At 37.8% G+C, this 27,202-nt stretch overlaps 1 protein-coding gene across 1 annotated transcript in view; it reads left to right on the top strand.

Annotated features, from left to right (window-relative positions):
- Positions 1-27,202, top strand: part of CRISP1 (cysteine rich secretory protein 1) — a 39,572-nt gene that overhangs the window by 8,895 nt on the left and 3,475 nt on the right. Inside the window, 5 exon segments of the mRNA NM_001032811.1 lie at positions 2,340-2,407; positions 7,640-7,768; positions 11,266-11,356; positions 19,106-19,254; positions 24,762-24,859. Coding sequence (NP_001027983.1) covers positions 2,342-2,407; positions 7,640-7,768; positions 11,266-11,356; positions 19,106-19,254; positions 24,762-24,859 — 533 coding nt within the window. The 5' untranslated portion in view covers positions 2,340-2,341.

Here is a 27,202-nt window from a genome sequence, read left to right on the forward strand (position 1 = left end):
TTTCCTTTTTCTCTTATTGTTTATCATTGTGGTCAGCTGGTTTTACATAGTCATAACATTTGAGTTTTCTCTCTTCCTTATTTGTGTTTGCTCTACCAGTGGGTTTAATACTTTTGTGTGTTTTCATGATGGTAGATATCTTTTCACTTCCATGTGTAGGACTCCTTTAAGCATTACCAGTAGGGCCAGTCTAATGGTAGCAAATTCCCTTAGCTTTTGCTTGTCTGGAATATACGTTTTTAAAATCTTTCATTTATGAAGGATAACTTTCTTGGTTATAGTATCCATAGGTGGAAGTTTCTTTTTTTTTTTTTTTTTTTTTTTTTTTCTTTCAGCACTTGTTAAATATATCGTCTCTGGCAGCAGCAGCTAGGTGCAGCAGACGCTTCAGGTGGGAAATGTCAATGTGGCTCCAGAGATGTGGATATGCAAGGGCTATTGGGACCCTGTGCAGAATGCAGCCTGGTTGGGAATAGGGTCTCAATAAAGGACCCTTCTGTAGCTGCCTAGCACTCAAGGGTGTGTGAAACCCGTGGGACCCACCATGAACTCTCCTCTAGAACTGTGCCTTTGGGCAGTCTCCAGGCAACTCTTTGGTAGCCTCAGGGGGATGGGGGCTGGTGGTCTGTGAGGGTCTAGAGGCATCCCAATGGCTAGGATGCAGAAGTCCATGATGAAAATATGCATTAGTGGGGGTCACTCTCTTACCCTTTCCATACATTAAGGAGTCTTTCCAGGCTCCCAGCCAATCTCAACTGAGCAGACTGCCTTGTTTTTCTCTCCTTCCTTGCTTTAGGTGCTTCATGTCACTTATCTGTTGAATACTAGATGGTCTATTTGGAGTTTAATTATCTACTCCTTATTTTGGTTCTTCTTTGTGGAGAAGGCAAGTGCCAGATGCTTAATCAGCTATCTCTCCTGAAGCCCCTCCCCTCAGAATCTCCCTTTTATTTTACTTTTTTTTCAGTTACCTCAGGGTTAATATTGTCTGCTTTACTAGATTTTTTTAGGATTAGTAAGAAAAAGGGATATTTCATCATCTGTGTCACCACATTACGATAAATCTTGAAATGTGAGGCTATGTGAACATTTGGAGGGAGAGAGAAAGGCAAGGAAATAGATAAAAGAGAATAATAAAGGTGAGATTGTTTACATGTGTGTATTCTCTGAAAGAATTGATTTAGAGAGTTCTCTCTCATATTGAGCATGTCTGGCAGTCAGCATGGGAAGCGTGAGAGCAGTGGTAAACTACATCATTGGGGGGAAAAGCACGAGTAATTGTCTGCCCTGTATTATTCTGCACAAATCTGGTAACTTGTTCTTTAAAAGTGCTTGCTTTTGTAAAATGAGAACCAAACTGTTAGCCTTTTTTACTTCTCACACAGCAGGATTAATTCAGAAATAAACTTCGCAGATGGTGAAAAGAAGGTGCCAACCAAATTCAATAATCTATACTTATTAATATCCTAGAGTTAACTATTTATATTAACTAAAAAGAAAGGAGAGGGTACATTAGCTCTGATTTGTTTGACTCAATGACAACCATGCTTAGCAAGGTGATCAGATATTATGGAATATCTCTAAGTCACTTACATAAATTAGTAGTACCAAATTACTCCTCTTCTTTGTAGCTGATGGAGAGTTTAAATATAATCTTTCCGTTTCTTATATTACTTTCCGCTTGCTACTATAACAAGTTATCATAAATTGAATGTTCTAAAATAAATATAGGTTTATTATCCTACTGTTCTGGAGGTCAGAAATTCAGATAGGTCTTCCTGGGCTAAAATCAGGATGTCAACAGGGAAACTTTATGGGGAGAATCTGTTTCCTTACCTTTTCCTGCTTCCAGAGGCTATCCATATTCTTTAGCTTGCAGTATCTTCCTCTGTCTTCAAATTCAGCATGACTGGTCAAGTCTGTCTCATGCTCATCACTGACACTGACTCTTTTGACTTCCTCTTCAACATTAAATACGCTTGTGATTACATTGGGTCCACCCAGATATTCCAGGAAAATCTCCCTACTTTAATGTTAGCTATTTAGCAGTTTGAATTCCATCTACCACCTTAATTCCCTTATGTCACACATTATAACATATTCAAAGGTCCAGGGTTTAAAAAAATTTATATTTTTGAGAGTCTACTATCCCTCAAACAACAGTCCTGCCTTCCTATCTGGGTCCTAATGACTAATACATTAAGTCTTGGTTGGATCCTAAAGGTTTCTTTTAGGGAAAATATTGCAAACACATGTAAAAGTGGTTTAAATAAAGTTTATTACAAGATGTTATCCCATGAATTGAGAATAATCTAAAATTATGTTATTTTTCTTTTCAGGGATGGAAATTAAACACCTCTTGTTTTTGGTTGCTGCTGCTTGCTTACTGCCTGTGTTGTCCATGAAAGTATGTGAGGGTTGGGTTTCATAATTACTTTCTAAATAAAGATAAGAGCTAACACTTTAATAGAATTCACGTCAGAGGCACTGTTGTGAGACTGCTACACCCATTACTCACTTTGTTTTCACAATAGCCCTGTGAGGCAAGTACTCATCTTAATACCATTTTATAAAAGAGAACCAAAGAATAGGAAAGTTGAGTCATATGGCCAATATCTGAGGAATAAGACATGGCAGGGCCTGAAATTATACTTAATCAGTTAGCTCCATGGGTCCATATCTATTTCATTGTGGCCCCTCTGGATAATACAGGAAAAAAGCTGAGAATGCAGATGAGCTATATAATTTTTTACTATAATAATAATTTAAAGCATCAAAATTAAATATAAAATGGAAAGGTGCCAATAGCACAAAGAGCGACATGAGGAGCTAATTAGCAGTTTGAATTCCATAGGCTACCTTAATCTCACTAATAATTAAAAACAATAACTTCAACAGTCACAAAACAGAAGTAGAACACACAATGACATAATATTCTATGATCAGCCAATAATATTCACCTTTAAATAACTTCAATGATATAAAGAAAATAATATATATTTTAATTTACCCAAAATTTTATGACAAACTGAAGTAAATAACCTTGGTATAGAAAATGAGTGGTATAGAAAAAACCATGGTATAGAAAACCTTGGTATAGAAAATATTTTCATAGGCCAGGTAGAGAAGTAAGAAATAAAAGGCACTTAGTTTTATTGTGGAAAGAAAATCCATATGCAGTAGGCTATTAGGGTGTTGGTTTGGTATTTGAATCCTATTACTCACTCCTCTTCCCCAAAGAGAGACTAGGTGGAGCTCCTGTTTAATGCCCAGTAATCCTCCAGTAAGTTGGAATTAGTGTCCTGAATTAGAGTCCTGAATAAGACTTCTTCCTTCCCTCTGATTCTCTGACCATTTTACTTCCCCAGTGTGGAAGAGTGATCTTCATGCTTCATAATAAGGAAAAAGCTAATCTGAAGTGTAGCCACCATTCCAGAGGCATGGGAAAAGGGCAAACAGTCAGAAACCTATGTTTGCCATCAAGACCTAGTACTAGGCTGTCTAGACCACTTAGGCCAAATTCTGGGAAACAGCCTAACCCAGATCGTCATGTGAAAGATGAAATTAGCATCGCTAGTTAAAAGTCCAGAGCAAAGAGTAGATAAGTAGAACTCCACCCAATGGGAAACCATACCCAATCCGCTTTTGACCAAGAATACAAAAGAAAAAGTAGAAGGCATTGATAAAACAATATGTTTATGCTTTATAACAGAGATCTATTAGAATATTTTCATACAATTTTGTAGACAGTTTGGTCATAAAATAAAGGCTTAAGAATTTTACATTTAAACAAGAAGATAAATTAAGCCCCCAACACAAATTTATTACATAAACTTTAAACATGAGTCTCAGTTAAAGTAAATAATGTGCTCCAATTTGCCAACAAAAATAGTATTATGCTTTATTTTTTTCAGATTCCAGGTAGAAATCAAATGGACTAACCACCAGACCTGAATTGTATTTTAAACTTCCACAAGTGGCAGTGTTTGCTGGGATATTAAGCATCTAATTTAACAGAAATTGTTTTTACTTTTTATATAGGTAGTTTTCCACGACAATCTGGTAGATGTTACACAAATAGTTTTCTTAAGGAAAACTATAGAGAGTTATGATCAGATAACAGGCAGGCTGAATCTTCTCTGAGTTAATGAGAGACTTCTCTGAGCACATGGTATACCTGGGATCTGAAGAATAAGTTGGCCTTGCAAACTAACAAGATGTACCATCAAAGATACAGGCATGGGCAAATATTCTATGGCAGGAAGGAAACTGGCACATTCAGATAACTAAAAAAAAAAAAAAAAAAAAAATTAATGTGACTACAGCAGAGATAAGGGCACATATCCTAGATAGAGGCTGAGAATAAACAGAATATTCAAAGGCCTTGTTAAAGATTTGAGTTTCTCTTTCTATGAATGGTAAACTGGTGAAGACTTTTAACAGTAAAGTGACTCCATTGTGTCTATGTTTTAAAATTTTTGCTCTGAATGACGACTGGAGACTGGATTATGGAAGAATGATGGATCAAGGAGTGGGACAGAGAATGTAGATGTAGTAAAGCATTAGTGGATTCAGGAAGGCCAGTGGAAAGCTAGACAGTAGCCACAATCAGTCCAGGTGAAAGAAACAGAGAAGTCTGAAAGGAAAGAGAAAAATAAAGAGAGTGTTTTGTTCCTCACACCAAAAGAAAGACTATTTCTACACTGAAAGCTTAGTGAGAGGAGTCAGCTGCCAATAAACGAAGTAGAATAAAGTCATTAAAACAATATTGCATATGCAAATTGAGCTTGTCAGAGACCTTAATAGGAATATTTTTAATGGAGGCATTTCTCAACTTAAACCTCATTGCCATTTTGTATGAGATAATTATTTGTTTCAGGGAGGGTTGTCCTGGGCCTTGCAGGAATTTAGCAGCAGCATCCTTGCTCTCTATTCTAAGATGGCAATCTTATCTCCCCCTATCATGCCCATCATGACAACTTCAAATTTCTCCAGACATTGCCTAATGCCTAAGCAGCAGGGGAGGTGGATCGCCTAGGATAGAAAACATATTATTGAAAAAATGGGGGAAGGTAAATGCAAGGCTCTATTACTTGGGCAATTGTACACAGCCAGAGTTGGCAATATTTTCCAGAATATAGATAGGGAAAGAGAGCAGAGACAGAGAACAATAGTTGAATGGGAAAGTGAGGTAAACGAAGAGATGTTTGCTTGTTTATTTGTTTTAAGATATAAGCAGCATGCAGCCAGGCATGGTGGTGCATGCCTATAATCCTAGCTACTTGGGAGGTTGAGGCAGGAGAATCACTTGAGCCTGGGAGGTAGAGGCTGCAGTGAACCAAGATCATGCTACTGCACTCCACTCCAAGCAACAGAGCAGGACTTCTTCTCAAAAAAAGATATAAGCTGCATAATCATAAGTAAACAGGACTGGGAAGGGCAAAAAAAAAAAAAAAAAAAAGAGTGGCTGACAGCAAACAAAATGAAAAATAATGTAAGATTTGGGGAAAAGGTAGAAGAGAATGGACTAAATAACACTGTTGGAGAGTTGAGCCTTAGAAAGATTAGAAAGAATGACCCATTCACTTGTACCACAGAAGAAGAGGAAAGAAAGGGGACAGATACAGGTAGATTGACAGACTGGGTAAGACAGTTGAAGCAGCTGCCCTCTGATTGCTTCTCTTTACTGAGGGAAGAAGGATGTTTCACAATCTGTTGAGAGAAGGTAGTTGTGAATAGAGGAGAGTGCAAAAGTTCTACAGTAAAGTGGAGAGTGACAGAGTGAGTTAACCAAACAATTCATTAGAATTTATTAGCAGAATTAAGGAACTATTTGAGGTCAATCTTACTGATTTGGGGTCATGCAGATATGTGTTGTGTTGTTTTTTGAGACATTTTTTCTGGCAATGCTCAGCTGATAGAACAGGCAGGAGAATTGTCAGTCTCATCCAAAGTTGGGGTGTTTTAGTTAGGCATTTCTAGATGATGGTGTGCAGACAAAAGATTAAATATTGCAAAATGAGAGTTGTGAAATTAGAGAACACAGATAGAGATGAAAGGAAAGACAAGAGAGGGCTAGTAGAGAAAACGAAGAATGAGTTAGCAGGCTCAATTATATTGAAGAACAGTCAGAATGTCTGATCATGGCAACTTGGAAGAACAGGAAATTCTGATCAGGCAGGGAAATGCTTGACCAGGTGATTTGAGAGGTATGATGTTTTGGGATGTAGTGAGATACAGTTGGTGACCATTAAAGTGAGGATAAAGATGATTGAAGGAGAAGTCTAGAGGAGGAAGATTTTAAGGGCCTGAGACATCAAAGGGTTGGATTCATCCATGTGGATATTAAAGTCCTTTGAGTTGACTTCAGAAATCTGAGTGGAAAAGATGAATTCGTTTCAGGAAACACAATTTCCAGGAAAGAGAGGAAGTAGGAAAAAAACCATGATAAGATGTTAAATAAATGTTCAAGAATGAGGTGTGAGAGGAAAATGTCATGAGTTTCCATACGGCAAAGGTTTTCAGAGGAGCAAGGAGAGTTGTAATCTGGAAATGGTATGTGGAATCATGTAGGTCCTCAGCCTTTCCTCTAGTCCAAATCAGAGTGACTTGCAATGTGAGAAAAAAATAACACCATGTGAGTATGTCCATAGAGACAGTCTCTAGAGGAGTCTTCTGAATTCCATATTTAAGTTTTCTCCCCATACCCTGAACTGTTGATATAAATGACAGTGAATACTTCTGTATTTGTGTAAGTTATGGTGCTAGATCTTATGCATTCATAAATTGTGCTGATGGTCTTGTGGTATTAAGGAAGCAACAGACACCCCTCACATTATAGTACATTAGTTCTGCTACATTTTTAAAAAAAGGTATGAAGTACATGTGATATCTCACACACACACACACACACACACACACAATAATGCTCTTTATAGCGATTAATGCTAAACTAAATACTTTGGTCATGTATTTTTCTTCTTAGTGAGTTTCAGAATAAAAAATAAATAAATGAAAAGAACAGTCACGAATTCAAGATTGTAGGCTGAATTTGAATTCTATGTTATACTCTCTCACACATACACTTGAGAGTATTGATGTTTTCTCATACGAACAGAAAGAAGACACAGAATTTGTGTTGATAGCACTTGTGGCTTTGTCCTCAGTAATGAATTTCTTAGTTTGGGTTCTCCCAGACACACACCACTAGACAAGGGTTCAAGTGGAAGTAGTTTATTTGGGAAGCAGAGAGTACAATTGTTGCAGGGTGGGAGGTGTGTGGAGAATAAGCCAGAGAAGTAAGTAACAGGCGTGCTTTGAAGATATCTTCCTTTGTGGATCTTATTGCCCAATAAAAAGTGCTTCATCATGGTCCAAAGTATGAACCTGGAAAAATCCTAATCACAGGATAACCAGTGCATTATTCCGAAGACTAATGTAATGTCATCCTGATGTTCAGAAATCCTCAAAACTAGTACTAGAGAAACGGAATCCAATATAATGAGACACTATAAATTTGAAAATGCTATAAATCACTGTTTAATATAAACTTAATTTGCATTGCCTATAGGTCTGCAAAATATATATGACAAATTCCACTTAAAAGAAGTAACACTAATTAATATTTTTCTGGTAACAGAGGAAATCAGCTAAAAAACTATTTAATAAGCTCGTCACTGACTTGCCAAATGTACAACAAGAGATCGTTAATATACACAACACTCTCAGAAGAGGAGTAGTTCCACCAGCCAGCAACATGCTGAAGATGGTAAGATCGAACAATAGCAACAACCATGATGGCAATAATCGTAGTGGTGTTTACTGAGTTTTTATTAAGTTCTACGCACTTTCAAAGTGCTAAAAGTTTTATCTTCACAACAAATATTTTACGTAGCAGAAGAAAGAGAGACCCAGAGAAGGTAAGTAACTTTCTGATGATTGTATGGTTAGTCAAGGACAGAGCTCAGCCAGCCTAGCTTCATTCCTCAATACTCTAAGACAGTGCTTCTCAGCCTTTCATGTACTCAAGAATTACCTGAAGAACTTAGTAAAGCACACTTTCTTGGTGTCTGATATCCTGATTCAGGAGGTCTGACCTGGAGACCGCCACAAGCTCCCAGCTGATGCTGATGCTGCCAGTATATACGACAAATATTGATCAACAAGTTATCCATGCATTTCATAGCTGTCTTCATTGGGCAGTAGTCCAGAGGCTAAGACACTCTTCCTAGAGTTAAAATGTCCAGATATCTAGTTAGTTGATGTGGCCAGGTAAATAAATATTGGCAAATTTATCCCCCAGTTTCATTGCACCCATAAATTTATCCCCCAGTTTCATTGCAACATTGCATACCAATGTTGGTATCTCACCAACATTGCATCCCATAAAGAGGAAGAGAAATTCTTTCATTATAAACCTGCTATTCTCTGCTACAAGAAAAATTTAGGGAAGTCTCAGGTGTTTAGGTGATTACTCTCACATTTGTTATCCAGCAGTATCACTCAGTTTCATGAGCACCCTCAGCCTGCTTCCTTGAACCCTGGACCAGCCTATAGCAACAAGGGTTAGAAACAGTGCAGGCTGTGGAGGGTGATTCTAAGGAACACCTTTCTCTTACAAATGATGAAGAGGATGAAACAAGGAAATAGATAAATGATTTTGAGATTTATCTCTTAATCGCTTTAAAATCCAAAGAGGTATTTGAACTAAAGATAAAAATCAATAACTTTCAGAGGCATTCCTACATGGTGTTGTAGCAAACATACATGTTGTGTTTATTATTTACAGGCATTTTTCAAATACCTTGTTACATTAGCTCATTGCATTCTTCCAATACAATTTTCTTCATTTTACATATTATGACACTGAACCTAAGGAAAATTGAGGAGCTTATTCAAAATCTTAAGAACTGGGGCCCAGATTAAAATGCAAGTGGGCCAGATCCAAGGAGCTGGAGAAGTAGAGTCCAAATTTCTTGGTTGCCAGATGAGCAAATAAGTTTACCTAGGAGGTACAAACAAGGTTAAAGAAATGTGAAAAATATAGCCTCTGATTTGAGATTGGAGATGAAAGGCAAATACAGAAGAAAAACTGGAAACAATATAAGAATGCATATATTCAAGCGCTAAGGCACAAAGGTATGAAATGTCAACAAGATGATAAAAGTAAGTGTACCAGTAAAACGGAGAAATATTTCAAAAGAAATAGGAGGGTTCAGCTGCTCCACAAACAATGCATAGGACATATATAGGATTAGAAGTAGCAACAGCAAGTTTAAGGAACAATAGGACTGAAGAGTTAACCGCAATTACCAGGCAGAGATTTTGTTAAAAAAAATAGTTTCTGAACACAGTATTAGAACCAAAGCAGAGTCACTCGTTAAAGCTGAAATTCCGAGCTTTGGTATGATCATAGTACAAACTTCAATTTTAATTGTGAATATGTCTCAGAAAAGGAGTATCTCACCAACATTAATCAGAGGTAATGTCCTATACAGCTTTTTCAAAGTGCAAACGTCCTGCTATATTTTAACCAGATAAGTTCCAGTTCCCATGTTTTCTTTGCTAGTGAATGCCATGGTATTCCCCCAGCCCAGAGAGCCTATACACTGGTAGATGTGTTGTGTCATTTCTGCTCAAAAGTTAGACATAGCCATAACTAAAATAATTTTTTTTCTTGAAACGATCAAAACCTGCAAAACCATGGTTTTACCCAGTGCTAAGCTAATGAGTTATTTAATTCGTCTCATTCAACCCCAAAGGTAATTCAAAAAGTTGACCACAAGATGGCAGCAAATACATATAATAATTAAACTTTACATGCTCGGGACGATACTGAAAATGAATGTCCTCCAAACAGTCTAAAGAGTAGCTGAATGATTTACATAAAAACTTATAGTAAAAACAAACTCTACACCTTCTGTTGGCAATGTGTTATATGCACATATAAGGATATTCTTTTAAATGGATGTATATGCTGCTGAACACCAGGCGTTCAGCCAAGGTATAGTTGCTTGCAGCACAGAAAGCCAGTCACTAGATGAGTATTGTCCATTGCCTGAGAAGAAAGACTTTGTTGTGGGTGATGTCAGCCTGTCAAATCCTTCCCTCTCCCTAACCAACCAAAGTTACATGTTTATATAGGAGGGACGGAAAACAGGAGGGACAAGAAAGAGGAGCTGGTCGACAGGTAGTAGCTGTGTCTCCTTGCCCAGGTGTGGTGATCAGGAAAGCCTCAGTTCCCTGCTACCACCTGAGGGGCCTGATGATGGGTTTCCTGACAAAGGAACTCAGATAAGACAAATGTTCATAGGCTCAGTTCTTTGTAAAAATTGGGCAGTTTCATATACACCACAATGATAGAAGAATATTAGGGAGATCGTTTACCGCGGAGTGTCATGCTTACAGATGCAGAATTTCTCCTTTTCTGCATTGGGAGAATAGCTGTTACTTACTCATACCTGACCAAATGCTTCAACTCGGCATAGTTGATGCACACTGAGATTCAAGAACACATACTCTAAAGCCATCCTAAGTGGATTCAAATTCTTATTTTGTCAATTATTTGTAGTGTGACCCCCTAAAAGTTACTTAACATCTCTGTGCCTTAGTTATCTTATTTACAAATGGATATAATATTATCTCTTTTGTAGACTTGCTCTGAGGTTAAAGTGACAGAAGATACACACAAAATTGGTGACAGATTCTACCATGTGGAGTTAGCTTCCATTTTTGTTATTCATAATTTTAGATATAAATGTGACTGTGTCCTTGCTTCTAATCACAGCCATCATTTATTCAATACATAAGATTTATCACATCTTAGTTGTATTCCTTGGATTATCACATTTGAACAAACCTTTGGGCATAAATTACAGCTAACAGTTTCCAGACGGATAAACTGAGATTCCAAGAGATAAAATAACATGTCTGAGTTTAAACTACAAATAAATTACTAGGGAACTCTGGTCTGTTTCCCTGGAAGCATTTACTTAAATTCTCTACTACATCTGTGAGAGAATCTATCTCTGAATGTAATTACCAAATTTTGAATTTGTGAATTCAAGGGCCAACATAATACATTGAAATTGTTGTCTTTCTCTTTCTACTAGAACGTTTAATAGTAATCTCCTTATTTGTATTTCTAGTTGACACAATGGAAGATATTATATCTCATGGATTATTAGAAACAATAAATTAGAATCATATGAAAATATTAATTGGACCATGTGCTTTTTTTTTTTTTTTTTTTCCTTTCCACTACAGAGTTGGAGTGAAGAGGCTGCACAAAATGCCAAAATTTTTTCACGCTATTGTGATATGACAGAGAGCAACCCCCTTGAGAGGAGACTTCCAAGTAAGTGTGTGTCTCTATGACCCGCCTTTGGACTAAAAAGAAAAAAAAAAACAATAGTAAAACAGGCATTGTTATGTACCCTGATGAAAGTAAATTAAGTCATCTAGATTTCCTTGTTTGCACTGGGTCATACATGGCAGTGAGTTGTGGACTATTACACTGTTTTTAACTCATTAATTTTTAAGGTTTATATCTTTAAGTTTTCAGATTCCAAGTTCTGAAGTTTTCAGATTCCAAGCTCTGACCATCAGGAGAAATGAATCAAAACTCTCAGTATTGCAGAAGAGTGGAGTGAGCAGCTACAGACCTAGGTCTCCATTCTGTGTAGTTACTTTAGCTACTGAACAATAACACCAGGGGATCTTCTTAGCTTTGGAACGGTAATGCAGTTGAGAAATAAGTTATATGCAGCCCTGCACAGCTGCCCATAAGATAATTTTAGGTGCTCAAAAATGAGCCCATCTTTTTTTTTTTTTTTTTAATACTTTAAGTTCTAGGGTACATGCACACAACGTGCAGGCTTATAACATATGTATCCTTGTGCCATGTTGGTGTGCTGCACCCATCAACTTGTCAGCACCCATCAACTTGCCATTTACATCAGGTACAACTCCCAATGCCATCCCTCTCCCCTCCCTCCTCCCCATAATAGGTCCCGGTGTGTGATGTTCCCCTACCCAAGTCCAAGTGATCTCATTGTTCAATTCCCACCTATGAGTGAGAACATGCGGTGTTTGGTTTTCTGTTCTTGCAATAGTTTGCTGAGAATGATGGTTTCCAGCGGCATCTATGTCCCTACAAAGGACACAAACTCGTCCTTTTTTATGGCTGCATAGTATTCCATGGTGTATATGTGCCACATTTCCTTAATCCAGTCTGTCACTGATGGACATTTGGGTTGATTCCAAGTCTTTGCTATTGTGAATAGTGCCACAATAAACATACGTGTGCATGTGTCTTCATAGCAGCATGATTTATAATCCTTTGGGTATATACCCAGTAATAGGATGGCTGGGTCATATGGTATTTCTAGTTCTAGGTCCTTGAGGAATCGCCATACTGTTTTCCACAATGGTTGAACTAGTTTACAATCCCACCAACAGTGTAAAAGTGTTCCTATTTCTCCATGGCCTCTCCAGCACCTGTTGTTTCCTGATTTTTGAATGATTGCCATTCTAACTGGTATGAGATGATATCTCATTGTTGTTTTGATTTGCATTTCTCTGATGGCCAGTGATGATGAGTATTTTTTCATGTGTCTGTTGGCTATATGAATGTCTTCTTTTGAGGAATATCTGTTCATATCCTTTGCCCACTTTGTGATGGGGTTGTTTGTTTTTTTCTTGTAAATTTGTTTGAGTTCTTTGTAGGTTCTGGATATTAGCCCTTTGTCAGATGAGTAGATTGCAAAAATTTTCTCCCATTCTGTAGGTTGCCTGTTCACTCTGATGGTAGTTTCTTTTGCTGTGCAGAAGCTCTTTAGTTTAATTAGATCCCATTTGTCAATTTTGGCTTCTGTTGCCGTTGCTTTTGGTGTTTTAGACATGAAGTCTTTGCCCATGCCTATGTCCTGAATGGTATTACCTAAGTTTTCTTCTAGAGTTTTTATGGTTTTAAGTCTAACATTTAAGTCTCTAATCCATCTTGAATCAATTTTCGTATAAGGAGTAAGGAAAGGATCCAGTTTCAGCTTTCTACTTATGGCTAGCCAATTTTCCCAGCACCATTTATTAAATAGGGAATCCTTTCCCCATTTCTTGTTTCTCTCAGGTTTGTCAAAGATCAGATGGCTGTAAATGTGTGGTATTATTTCTGAGGACTCTGTTCTGTTCCATTGGTCTATATCTCTGTTTTGGTACCAGTACCATGCTGTTTTGGTTACTGTAGCCTTGTAGTATAGTTTGAAGTCAGGTAGCGTGATGCCTCCAGCTTTGTTCTTTTCGCTTAGGATTGTCTTGGCAATGTGAGCTCTGTTTTGGTTCCATACAAACTTTAAAGCAGTTTTTTTCCAATTCTGTGAAGAAACTCATTGGTAGCTTGATGGGTATGGCATTGAATCTATAAATTACGTTGGGCAGTATGGCCATTTTCACGATATTGATTCTTCCTATCTATGAGCATGTTATGTTCTTCCATTTGTTTGTGTCCTCTTTCATTTCACTGAGCAGTGGTTTGTAGTTCTCCTTGAAGAGGTCCTTTACATCCCTTGTAAGTTGGATTCCTAGGTATTTTATTCTCTTTGAAGCAATTGTGAATGGAAGTTCATTCATGATTTGACTCTCTGTTTGTCTGTTACTGCTGTATAAGATTGCTTGTGATTTTTGCACCTTAATTTTGTATCCTGAGACTTTGCTGAAGTTGCTTATCAGCTTAAGGAGATTTTGGTCTGAGACAATGGGGTTTTCTAAATATACAATCATGTCATCTCAAAGAGGGACAATTTTACTTCTTCTTTTCCTAACTGAATACCCTTTATTTCTTTCTCTTGCCTATTGCCCTAGCCAGAACTTCCAACACTATGTGGAATAGGAGTGGTGAGAGAGGGCATCCCTGTCTTGTGCCAGTTTTCAAAGGGAATGCTTCCAGTTTTTGCCCATTCAGTATGATATTGGCTGTGGGTCTGTCATAAATAGCTCTTATTATTTTGAGATATGTTCCATCAATACCAAATTTATTGAGAGTTTTTAGTATGAAGGGCTGTTGAATGTTGTCAAAGGCCTTTTCTGCATCTATTGAGATAATCATGTGGTTTTTGTCTTTGCTTCTGTTTATGTGATGGGTTACATTTATTGATTTGTGTATGTTGAACCAGCCTTGCATCCCAGGGATGAAGCCCACTTGATCATGGTGGATAAGCTTTTTGATGTGCTGCTGGATTTGGTTTGCCAGTATTTTATTGAGGATTTTTGCATCGATGTTCATCAGGGATATTGGTCTAAAATTCCCTTTTTTTGTTGTGTCTCTGCCAGGCTTTGGTATCAGGATGATGTTGGCCTCATAAAATGAGTTAGGGAGGATTCCCTCTTTTTCTATTGATTGGAATAGTTTCAGAAGGAATGGTACCAGCTCCTCCTTGTACCTGTGGTCGAATTTGGCTGTGAATCCATCTGGTCCTGGACTTTTTTTGGTTGGTAGGCTATTAATTATTGCCTCAATTTCAGAGCCTGCTATTGGTCTATTCAGGGATTCAACTTCTTCCTGGTTTAGTCTTGGGAGAGTGTAAGTGTCCAGGAAATTATCAATTTCTTCTAGGTTTTCTAGTTCATTTGCGTAGAGGTGTTTATAGTATTCTCTGATGGTAGTTTGTATTTCTGTGGGGTCGGAGGTGATATCCCCTTTATCATTTTTTATTGCGTCTATTTGTTTCTTCTCTCTTTTCTTCTTTGTTAGTCTTGCTAGCGGTCTGTCAATTTTGTTGATCTTTCAAAAAACCAGCTCCTGGATTCATTGATTTTTTGGAGGGTTTTTTGTGTCTCTATCTCCTTCAGTTCTGCTCTGATCTTAGTTATTTCTTGTTATTTCTTCCCTTCTGCTAGCTTTTGAATGTGTTTGCTCTTGCTTCTCTAGTTCTTTTAATTGTGATGCTGGAGTGTCAATTTTAAATCTTTCCAGCTTTCTCTTGTGGGCATTTAGTGCTATCAATTTCCCTCTACACACTGCTTCAAATGTGTTCCAGAGATTCTGGTATGTTGTATCTTTGTTCTCATTGGTTTCAAAGAACATCTTTATTTCTGCCTTCATTTCATTATGTACCCAGTAGTCATTCAGGAACAGGTTGTTCAGTTTCCATGTAGTTGAGTGGTTTTGGCTGAGTTTCTTAATCCTGAGTTCTAGTTTGATTGCACTGTGGTCTGAGAGACAATTTGTTATGATTTCTGTTCTTTTACATTTGCTGAGGAGTGCTTTACTTCCAACTATGTGGTCAATTTTGGAATAAGTGTGATGTGGTGCTGAGACGAATGTATACTCTGTTGATTTGGGGTGGAGAGTTCTGTTGATGTCTATTAGGTCGACTTGGTGCAGAGATGAGTTCAATTCCTGGATATCCTTGTTAACTTTCTGTCTCATTGATCTGTCTAATGTTGACAGTGGGGTGTTGAAGTCTCCCATTATTATTGTATGGGAATCTAAGTCTCTTTGTAAGTCTCTAAGGACTTGCTTTATGAATCTGGGTGCTCCTGTATTGGGTGCATATATAGTTAGGGTAGTTAGCTCTTCCTGTTGAATTGATCCCTTTACCATTATGTAATGGCCTTCTTTGTCTCTTTTGATCTTTTTTGGTTTAAAGTCTGTTTTATCAGAGACTAGTATTGCAACCCCTGCTTTTTTTTGTTTTCCATTTGCTTGGTAGATGTTCCTCCATCCCTTTATTTGAGCCTATGTGTGTCTCTGCATGTGAGATGCGTCTCCTGAGTGCAGCAAACTGATGGGTCTTGACTCTTTATCCAATTTTCCAGTCTGTGTCTTTTAATTGGACCATTTAGCCCATTTATGTTTAAGGTTAATATTGTTATGTGTGAATTTGATCCTGTCATTATGAAGTTAGCTGGTTATTTTGCTCATTAGTTGATGCAGTTTCTTCCTAGCATCGATGGTCTTTACATTTTGGCATGTTTTTGCAATGGCTGGTACTGATTGCTCCTTTCCATGTTTAGTGCTTCCTTCAGGATCTCTTGTAGGGTTGGCCTGGTGGTGACAAAATCTCTAAGCATTTGCTTGTCTGTAAAGGATTTTATTTCTCCTTCACTTATGAAACTTAGTTTGGCTGAATATGAAATTCTGGGTTGAAAATTCTTTTCTTTAAGAATGTTGAATATTGGCCTCCACTCTCTTCTGGCTTGGAGAGTTTCTACTGAGAGATCTGCTGTTAGTCTGATGGGCTTCCCTTTGTGGGTAACCCGACCTTTCTCTCTGGCTGTCCTTAACATTTTTTCCTTCATTTCAACTTTGGTGAATCTGACAATTATGTGTCTTGGAGTTGCTCTTCTCGAGGGGTATCTTTGTGGTGCTCTCCGTAGTTCCTGAATTTGAATGTTGGCCTGCCTTACTAGGTTGGGGAAGTTCTCCTGGATGATATCCTGAAGAGTGTTTTCCAACTTGGTTCCATTTTCCCCCTCACTTTCAGGCACCCCAATCAGACGTAGATTTGGTATTTTCACATAATTCCATACTTCTTGAAGGCTTTGTTCATTTCTTTTTCCTTTTTTCTCTAGACTTCTTTTCTCAGTTCATTTCATTCATTTGATCTTCAATCGTTGATACACTTTCTTCCAGTTGATCAAGTCAGTTACTGAAGCTTGTGCATTTGTCACGTATTTCTCATGTCATGGTTTTTATCTCTGTCAGTTCGTTTATGGCCTTCCCTGCATTGATTATTCTAGTTATCCATTCTTCCATTCTTTTTTCAAGATTTTTAGTTTCTTTGCGCTGGTTATGTAGTTCCTACTTTAGCTCTGAGAAGTTTGTCGACTGAAGCCTTCTTCTCTCAACTTGACAAAGTCATTCTCCACCCAGCTTTGATCCGTTGCTGGTGATGAACTGCATTCCTTTGGAGGGGAAGATGCGCTCTTATTTTTTGAATTTCCAGCTTTTCTGCCCTGCTTTTTCCCCATATTTGTGGTTTTATCTGCCTTTGGTCTTTGATGTTGGTGACGTGCTGATGGGGTTTTGGTGTGGGTGTCCTTTCTGTTTGTTAGTTTTCCTCCTAACAGTCAGGACCCTCAGCTGTAGGTCTGTTGGAGATTGCTTGAGGTCCACTCCAGACCCTGTTTGCCTAGGTGTCAGCAGCGGAGGCTGCAGAAGATAGAATGTTGCTGAACAGCGAGTGTTCCTGTCTGATTCTTGCCCTGGAAGCTTCATCTCAGGGGTGTACCCCGTCGTGCGAGGTGTGGGGTGTCGGTCTGCACCTCGTGGGGGATGTCTCCCAATTAGGCTACTCAGGGGTCAGGGACCCACTTGAGCAGGCAGTCTGTCCTTTCTCAGATCTCAACCACCGTGTTGTGAGATCCACTGCTCTCTTCAAAGCTGTCAGACAGGATCATTTACATCTGCACAGGTTTCTGCTTCTTTTTTTCAGCTGTGCCCTGTCCCCAGAGGTGGAGTCTACAGAGACAGGCAGGCCTCCTTGAGCTGCTGTGGGCTCCACCCAGTTCGAGCTTCCCAGCGGCTTCAGCTTCATTTACCTACTTAAGCCTCAGCAATGGCGGGCACCCCTCCCCCAGTCTCACTGCTTCCATGCAGTTAGATCTCAGACTGCTGTGCTAGCAATGAAGGAGGCTCCCTGGGCATGGGACCCTCCCGGCCAGGTGTGGGATAAAATCTCCTGGTGTGCCGTTTGCTAAGACCCTTGGTAAAGCGCAGTATTAGGGTGGGAGTTACCCTATTTTCCACGTATTATGTGTCTCAGTTTCCCTTGGCTAGGAAAAGGGATTTCCTTCCCCTTTGCACTTCCCAGGTGAGGTGATGCCTTGCCCTGCTTCAGCTCTGGCTGGTCGGTCTGCTCCAACTGACCAGCACTGATTGTCTGGCACTCCCCAGTGAGATGAACCTGGTACCTCAGTTGAAAATGCAGAAATCACCCATCTTCTGTGTCGCTCACACTGGGAGCTGAAGACTGGAGCTGTTCCTCTTCGGCCATCTTGCTCCGCCCTCCCGAGCCCATCTTAAAGCATATAGATTAGGTAACTTACTGCTAGTTTCCAGGAAATAAATTTAAAAAAAATTATTACTTCTGTGTTACACTATTTTTGTGTTGCTATAAAGAAATACCTGAGCCTGGGTAATTTATTAAAAAGAGATTTAATTAGCTCATAACTCTGTGGGCTGTACAGGAAGCATGGCACCCACATCTACCTGGCTTTTGGTGAGACCTTAGGAAGCTTACAATCATGGCAGAAGGTGAAGGGCGAGCAAGTGTCTTACATGGTGAGAGAGGGAGCGAGAGAGAGAGAGTTGGGGGGTGCCACGCACTTTTAAACAACCAGATCTCTTGAGAACCCACTCGCCATTATGAAGACAGCACTGAGTTATTTCAGGAATCCGCTACCATGAGGTAAACATCTCCAGCCAGGCCCCACCTTCAACACTGGGATTACATCTCAACATGAGATTTGGAGGGGACATCCAAACTATATCACCTTCACTCAGGAATACACATTATATTTTAACATGAGAATCTTTTTAAAATTAAGATGTTTTAAAAATGCTAACTCACATTTATATCTACAGAATATTTGGAATCTTAGTCCAATGCTTTTGAGCAGTGAAATAGCAAAGTGGTTCCTGACTGCCTTAAGAAAAGGCAGATACTCCTGAATACCATGTTCAACCAAAAGCCCACAACATACATGAATGGCTAAATATACAAATGATTATTCAACATCTTTGTATTGTGAACACCTGTGTGTAGCTTCTTTTAAGCCATAGACCCTGTTAAAACTCTTAGGTTTCTCTGATTTGGTTTCACCTATCTAAAGCAGCCTGGAAGCAGCAGAGACTGAAATGTTGATTGATTTGATTTCAAAATGTGTTCATCACCTACTATCAACTTTTCACTAAACTTGAGTACCACATGCTCATTCATCAATGAGAAAGAAGGCTTTCAGCAGGGATACAACAGATTTTACTTCCTCTCAGAAGATGTTGTCAAGATGATTAGTGAACCATTCACAAAATAAAAATGAGGAAAGTCTCCTTGTATACTATTTCCCATTTGTTCAGAGTATGACCCAGGCCGTTTTCTCATTTCAGATACCTTTTGCGGAGAAAATAGGAATATGACATCTTATCCTGTACCATGGTCCAGTGTAATTGGAGTCTGGTACAGTGAGTCTAAATATTTCAGATATGGACTATGGCCATCAACGGATGATGACATAAGTACTGACCGGTACACTCAGGTAACCTGTGTGCTGGCAAACATGCACATTGTTTAAGAGATAAGCATGTGTGTGGAAACGTAGGTGAGAAACAACCGAAAATAATTCTACCTTCTTATGGCAATCTTTACTGAATTTACTGAGTTCCTCTTATAATTTGGAATAGAAGGAATTGTTCTGTTCAAAATATGGCTTAGAGAAGATGCCTAACTTCTCAGTTTCCTTCTTTACTCACTAGATTTTCCAGAAACTCACAAAATCATGAGATGTCAATCTAATTTGATATTGGTAGTATTTGTAAAAGTGAAAATAATGGTATCTTAAAATACAGGGAAACCCCTGATTTCTAACTTTAGTTTTATTGTGGTAAAAAATACATTTTAAAAATTATCATTTTAACCATTTTAAACGGTTTCATGTTCAGCATTAATGTGGCATGAATGTTCAGTGGCAATAAGTCCACTCAGATGGTTGTGCAACCCCATCATCAGAATCTTGTCATTTTCCCAAACCGAAACTCTGTACTCATTAAACAGTACCTTCCATTCCTCCCCCAAACCTCTGGCAACCACCACTCTACTTTCTGTCTCTGTGAACAATTTCACTACTCAAAGTACCTCATAACTTTGGAATTATATGATATTTGTCCTTTTGTGTCTGCTTTATTTCACTTAGCATAATATATTAAATCTATGCTCATCCATGTTGTAGCGTGTGTCAGAATTGTATTCTTTTTTTAAAGGCTAAATAGTATTTCACTGTATGTGTATATCACCTTTTGCTTGTCTGTTCTGATGGGCATTTGAGTTGTTTCCATTTTTTTGGCTATTGTGAATAGTACTACTTTAAACGTTGGTGTGAAAATATCTGTTTGAGTGCTTGCTTTCAATTGTTTTGGGCATATGCCAAGGAGAGGAATTACTGGATCATATGTGAATATTATGTTTATTATTTGAAAAACTGGAGTACTATTATATTTTCTGTTGCAGCTGCACCATTTTATATTCCCACCAGCAATTTACAAAATTTGCAATTTCTTCACATCTTTGCTCTATCAGTCTGCTTAGGATGCCATAACAAAATACCACAGCTAGGTGGATTAAACAACAGAAATTTATTTTCCCACATTCTGGATCCTAGAAGTCTATGATCTTAATAGAGCATAGTCAGTTTCTAGTGAAAGCTTTCTGCCTGACACCTTGTCATAATGTCCTAACACGGCTTTTTCCCAGTGCAAAAGTGGAGCCAGAGAGAATCAAGGATAGAGACAGAGACAAGAGAGACCATAAGAGCAAGCTGTCTAGCATCTGTTCGTATAAGGACACATCCTACTGGAACAGGGCCCAAGTCATATGACTTTATTTAATCTTAATTATTTCCTTAGAATCTCTATTTTCAAATACAGCTACACTGGATGGAAGTTAGGGGTACAGAATATGAATTTTGGGGGACCAACTCAGCTCATAACATTGTACCATTGCCCCTCCCCAACAAATTTATTTTCTCCTCACATGCAAAATAGATTCATTCTATCCCAAGAGCCCTCAAATTTTTAATTTATTCCAGCATCAACTCTAAAATCTAAGGCCCAAAGTCTCATCTAAATATTATCTGAATATTATCTAAATGCATGAGATTCAAGGTGTGATTCATCCAGAGGTAACATTTCTCGCCAGCAGTGAACCCATGAAACAAGAAAAGTTATATGCTTCCATAGTACAATAGACACACAGGCATAAGATAGATATTCTCATTTCAAAAAAGAAATAGAAAAGGAAGCAGTAATGGGTCCTAGGCAAATCCAAAACCTTGCAAAAGAAATTTCATGTGATAGTAAGGCTTGAGAATAATTCTCTTTGGTTTGATGCTCCGCACTCTTGGCCAACTTGGAGGCAGCATCACCCATGGCTCTGTGGGCAGCCTTTTCCCTTTAGCTCAGTGAGGCAGCCTCATCAAATGACTCTCTGAAGAGGCCCTGCTAACATGGCTGCTTTCAGAGATCACCTGAAGGGACAATACTCTTTGAAGCTATGCAGGAAGCAGCCTTGCACCATGGACCTGTAATGGGAATGGCAGCCATCATGATCTCTGAAACATTTGGGGAGTCATTCTTCCCTTTTCTTGAAGGATAATGCATGTTTACAATGAAATATCTCCATCATGTCTTTCTGAAGAGTCTAAGAAGTCTGACAGCCTTCCATCACTTGGGTCTGTTTTCTCTGTCCACTTTAGTTCAAACTGGCAGTACCTCCACTGTATAATCACACGTCTATTTCTGCTGAGATGTATGATTGAATCCATAAATCATATCCATGGTATCTTTATCTAATGGTTGTTCAGTGACATTAGGGTTCTCTTTGGAAAATACTTTCTCATTTTCTGTAATATAGATGGGCTAATGATCGTGTAAATCTTCAAGTTCTGGTTTGTCCTTGCATAAATATTTCTTCAATTTCTTTCTCTCCTCTTGTAGTTTACTGTAAGTGGTGAGGAGAAACCAAACCACTCCTTCAACCCTTTGCTCTGAAATCTCCTCAGCTAAATTTCCATGTTTGTTGTTCACAACTTTTGCCTTCCACAAACACTGGAAGACAAGGCAGCAGCCATTTTGTTTGCTACTTTATAATAAAGATTACCTTTCTTCCAATTTCCAAGAACATGTCCCTTATTTATATCTGAGACCACAACAAAATATACTTTAATGCTCTTATTTCTATCACCAGTCCCTTCCAAGGAATCTACACTTTTTATAGCATGCACTTAAAACTTCCAGTCTCTACCCATTACCCAATTCCAAGGCTGCTTCCACATTTTTAGGTATTTGTTGAACCAGCATCTCAGTTCTTGATACCAAAATCTGTTTTAGTGTTCTCAGCCTACCATAACAAAACATCACATTGCTGAATGACTTAAACAACAGAAATTTATTTTCTTGAATTCACAAAGCCTGAAAGTCCAAGATCAGAGTGCCAGCATGGTTAGTTTCTTGAGAGGATTCTCCTTCTGGCTTAAAGATTGCTTCCTTTCACTATATTCTCACATGTGCCCATTGGTAAGTTTCATAAAATAAAATCCACTTGAAATAAAGCCTACTTAAATTTGATGTTAAAAGTCAATGAAGATACAGCATATTTAAAAAGAAGCATAATCACAGAAATTAATGCAGAAATCCTAAATAAAACACTAGTAAATAGCATTTTCTTTTAAGATTGATACACTTAGACACAAAGGGTATGTGGCAGGAATCTGGGAGTATCTTAACATTAAACTACTTAATCATATAATTTACCTTATCAAAGGATTAGAGGATAAAAATACAATGAACATCTAGAAAGCTAAAAATCTAACAAATTTGTGGCCTTGATTCAAACCTTCTATTTCCTATATAAGTCAACTAGCACACTAATTTTATCACAAAAGCATTATCTCATCGTTGTGGTATATTAACTGAATTCCATCACCTTCAGATAATCTTGATTTGTCTCCTTCAAAGTGAATCATTGTCACTTTCAAAATAGAACACGTTTTATCAAAATGATTTCTCTCATTTCCTGTTGCCAAGGAATGAAGACAATGAAATCAAAGAAATTTGCTTTCATTTGCTTAAAATTTAATACAGTAGAATATAGAAACATTTTACATTCCACCAGTTATGGATTTTTTTCATGGCTAGCAAATGGAGGAGTGAGGACTAGAACCCAGATCTGAATCCTAGTCCAGTGGTCTTTACACAGCTCTTAATCTTTCATATGCACTGGAGAGATGGGAACTTCATTTCACCTAATGTTCTAAAAATCAGAAGCAGCTGAGGGCAGGGAAGGGCAAGGAGCAGAATATAGGGTTCCAAGCAGAATCAACTGAACAACAAGAATGTTAATGTGAAGGTGAGTAAGCCCATGACAGCAGGCCCAGTGGGGGAATATACCACAAGTCTTTTCCAGACATTTTCCGACATTTTCTGTAACCTTGTATAAATACATTAGTATGTTCATGAAAAATTTTGTAAAATAAAAGCTCTTTTCCTAAAGTCATTTGTGTCTGAAGACCTAATGAAAAAAGTTTCATTTTCAATTTTTCTTTGCTATGAATTAAAGGAATAAATGAATAAATTAAGTTCAATAATCTTATTACCAATTAACACACAGAGGGAACATAGCAAAATAGATGTTCAGCTGCATTTTTATTAAAATCATGTTTCAGGTTATGTGCTCCATTAGAGTCTGAATTCAACAGGGTGTCTTATGGAAAATACTCATTGGTAGAAAATGTTAGCAAGAACCTGCAAACAAAGAATCTACATTATAAAAATTTTTATGCCCAGGTAGAGCAATAGTTTTAGTAAAAGCCTAGGTTAGCAGCAGAAAATTAAAAGCCATATGGTGTGGAGAGATTGGCACTCATGCATGACTCTCTTCGTAAAGAGAAAACAATATTTTATCTAAAAGAGTCATAGCAGACATGTTCTGTAATCAAGAACATGAACAGAAATGTGAGGAAAGTCTCTAGGACTGTAAGAAAGCTACCCAGGCTCATGTGGGGCAGTGGCAAGTGGGAACAATCGCACTTACTGAAAACATCTCCTTTCGAACCACTTAAATATTATTAAATATTTGAATGTTTAATCCTACCTTTCACTGATGGTGTAGAGGACAACATTGTTGTATCCCATTTTACAGCTGAGAAAATGAAACTCAGAGGCATAAAACAAACTTTTAAGTACAACCTACCCAAGAAGTAAATGATGGAATTTAAACCTGGCTCACTATTCCTCAAAAACAAACTCAGTACTCTACAGTATGCCTGTTCACTGACCGATAAGAAAAGTTTCTTCCAAGCTTTGATTTTTATATAATCACCAAGCAGCCTTCATTATGTAAACTGATAAGTTATCTCGTCCACATAAGTTTGATGAGAAGGGGAGAATGAGCCAGCATTGAAGACAGCCTCTCATGTTTCGTTCCAATAAGAATGAGTCATGGAGAGTCGACACAGAGTTTTGAACAGCCGTGAGTACACTGGATACGATCAGAGAAATTAGTCCTATGCACAGCCATGTACAGCCCATGTCCAGAAAGGCAACACTCAAGTCTCCTTTGAACATCAGCCTGTTCATAACAAAATGATCAACACTACCTTTTGTACCTTTACCTTCTCTCTACCCATCTCTCCTATCTCAGAGAAAATGAACATTGGGATTCTTTAAAATTAGAAATTACATCTAGAAGCCCCACTTATTTTCAGAAAGAAAAACTGACAATAAATAGAGACAATGCCAACCATCAAGTCACCCTCCCCTGTCAGTTGATTTTCTCCACCTGGTTTGCATTGTGTGCAGGTATGTGTGTGTACATGCATGTATGGTATCTAGACATGTAGGAGTCCTTTTGTTTCTATGACTTCTTGTTAAGCCATACCCAAAGTAAACCTAAAAGCAACATGTTAACTTTTAATCATGGATGACTATATTGATATTATAGTCATTTAGTAAAATATCTAATCTGCAGTAAAACAACTCTTTATCATTGCAGATTGTTTGGGCCACATCTTACCTGATTGGCTGTGCCATTGCACCATGCCGCCACAGAGGATCACCTCGATATTTCTACGTTTGTCACTATTGTCATGAGTATGTATTATTAGTTTTTAAAATATATAACCCCTTAAAGTAACCTAATCTAGTTTTTCGAACTTTGTTTTTTGTGTGTGCACAAATGTTTATAGCAACTGTATTCATAATAGACAAGAGCTAGAAATAACCGAGGTGTCCTTCAAAGATGAATGGTTATACAATCTGTAGTTTGAGTCTTGGCTACTTCCTATTTATGTGAAAACACATATTTAGTTACATATTATTTTATTCCTTTGACTGTATTTTCTCTTATTTTAAAAAAAACTCCAATATATTTTCAGAGCAATTTACCAGCAGTCTTCCTATGTGTCATTGATTCTTCAGGTAATTATTATATAAGAGAAACAAATTTGGTTAAGCAAAGAAATGAGGGCATTGTTTTTCTAAAAAACAAGAGTATTGTTAGACCAAAAGGACAGGCATGCAGTGGTGTCTTAACAAGGAAACAAATGGAAAGAGCCAAGTATCTTTCTCTGTACTTAGCTATCTAGTCAAAAAGTTGATGTATGTCTTCTCTTTAAAAATGAAATTCACATGTTATAGATTCTATCACAGATACTAGTCGCAATTCCTAGAAAACTTAATCCGATTGTTTCAGTAAGGGTCTGCTGCACCTTCTTCTCCTATCAACTGTGATTATGACACAAGATCAAGTAAGACAAAGATGACTGCAGGGCCCATCTGTGTGGCTCCAGTGATGGTTATCAGAAAAGAGAAGATTGTTCAGAGTTGAATAGAACTGCCTGATATTTGACTACAAATGCCAGTTCAATATCACTTCTGCTGATAAAAGTCAGTGTCGCCATTATGCATTTCCTTCAGCTACATGTATTTCTTAGATTAACACATAAGTCTTTCCTCCATAATGTTAGCTCAATGCATTGTGCTCAACCACTGTCTCCCATGTATGTAGCACAATACTAGATGTTCAATATGAATCACTGAACATGACTGATTTGAAAATACACTGCCGTACTTCACATTTGCAGTGATGCCTCCACTATCACTATTGATTCAGAGTGTAATATCATCATATAATAACTCTATCTGAGTTATATATAAATTGTGCTGAAGACAATAAAATCTCTTTGCTCCTACAACACATGGTTTGCAATACGTATTTTCAAGGGTTGGTGGTCTGCAGTGAACTTCAACTGCTCCGAAAAAGAAAAGTATAAAACATGGAGAGCTATGATAGGGGAATTTTCTTGGTTGAAGATTAGTCCAAGTCTCTGACTAAATCTCTTACTGAATTTAGTAATAATCTTCTTTTCAAAGTGAAATTTTAGCAGCTCAGATAAACGAATACCAGATTAAAAAAGGTTTTTTAAAACCAGAACATTTACTTTTTTAAGTTGTATTACTTTAGAAACAGATATTATCTATGTTTTTAGACACTATGTATGTTTTTAGACATACACAGGTAAGAATTGTCTTTTCTTTTTTGTTTTTCCTTTTGAGACAGGGCCTTGTTCTGTCACCCAGGTTGGAGTACAGAGGTGTCAACATAGCTCAGTGCAGCATTGACCTTCTGGGCTCCAGCTATCCTCCCACCTCAGTCTTCCAAGTACCTGAAACTGCAGGCATGCGCCACCAGGCCTGACTAATTTTTTTTTTTTTTTTTTGGTGGTAAATATGAAGCTGCTTTTTTTTTTTTTTTTTTTTGCCCCGGCTTATCTCAAACTTTTGGGCTCAAGTAATCCTTCCACCTTGCCCTCCCAAAGTGCTGGGATTACAGAGATAAGTCATTGAGCCCTGCCTGTCTTTTCAAAAGTTTCAAGTTAGTCCAGAACTAGAACTTCTTATCTACTTTCTTTCCCACACCCCAACGCTTTAGTTTTATCCATGCTGATGTACTTTCATCTTTTATATATACCATCTGTTTCAACAAAAGACATTAACATGTAAAAAATTTCTTATAACATAGTGCAAGATGGAGTTAGAACCTCTCTAACTTGCCTCACTTGAGACTTTCTTCTTAACATTGGTAAGAATCATGCCCTTTTAAATGATGGTTTACCAAGTCCTCATAGGTATTAATGAAGAATAGTGTTCTGTTGTAATTGGCTCTAAAGCCCTCTTGCTTATGAGTGCTCTTGTTTGTACTCGAGGGTACCCAAAGTTCCCAAGTACTGTTAGGACTTGACTGTCCAACGAGATGTGCACATTGCCTGAAAAATATTTTCATGTCACTCACATTTATTGGTTCTATGTGCAAAAAAAAAAAAAAAATTATAGCTATAAGACTGGAAATCTTATACCCATTTTAAAAATTATCACTCTTCTTTACAAGAATATTTGCACAATTTGTTTTTAAAGTTGGCTGTACACTGTGAGTAA

This window comes from Macaca mulatta, chromosome 4 (assembly GCF_049350105.2).
Source record: "Macaca mulatta isolate MMU2019108-1 chromosome 4, T2T-MMU8v2.0, whole genome shotgun sequence".
Taxonomy (NCBI): Eukaryota; Metazoa; Chordata; class Mammalia; order Primates; family Cercopithecidae; genus Macaca; species Macaca mulatta.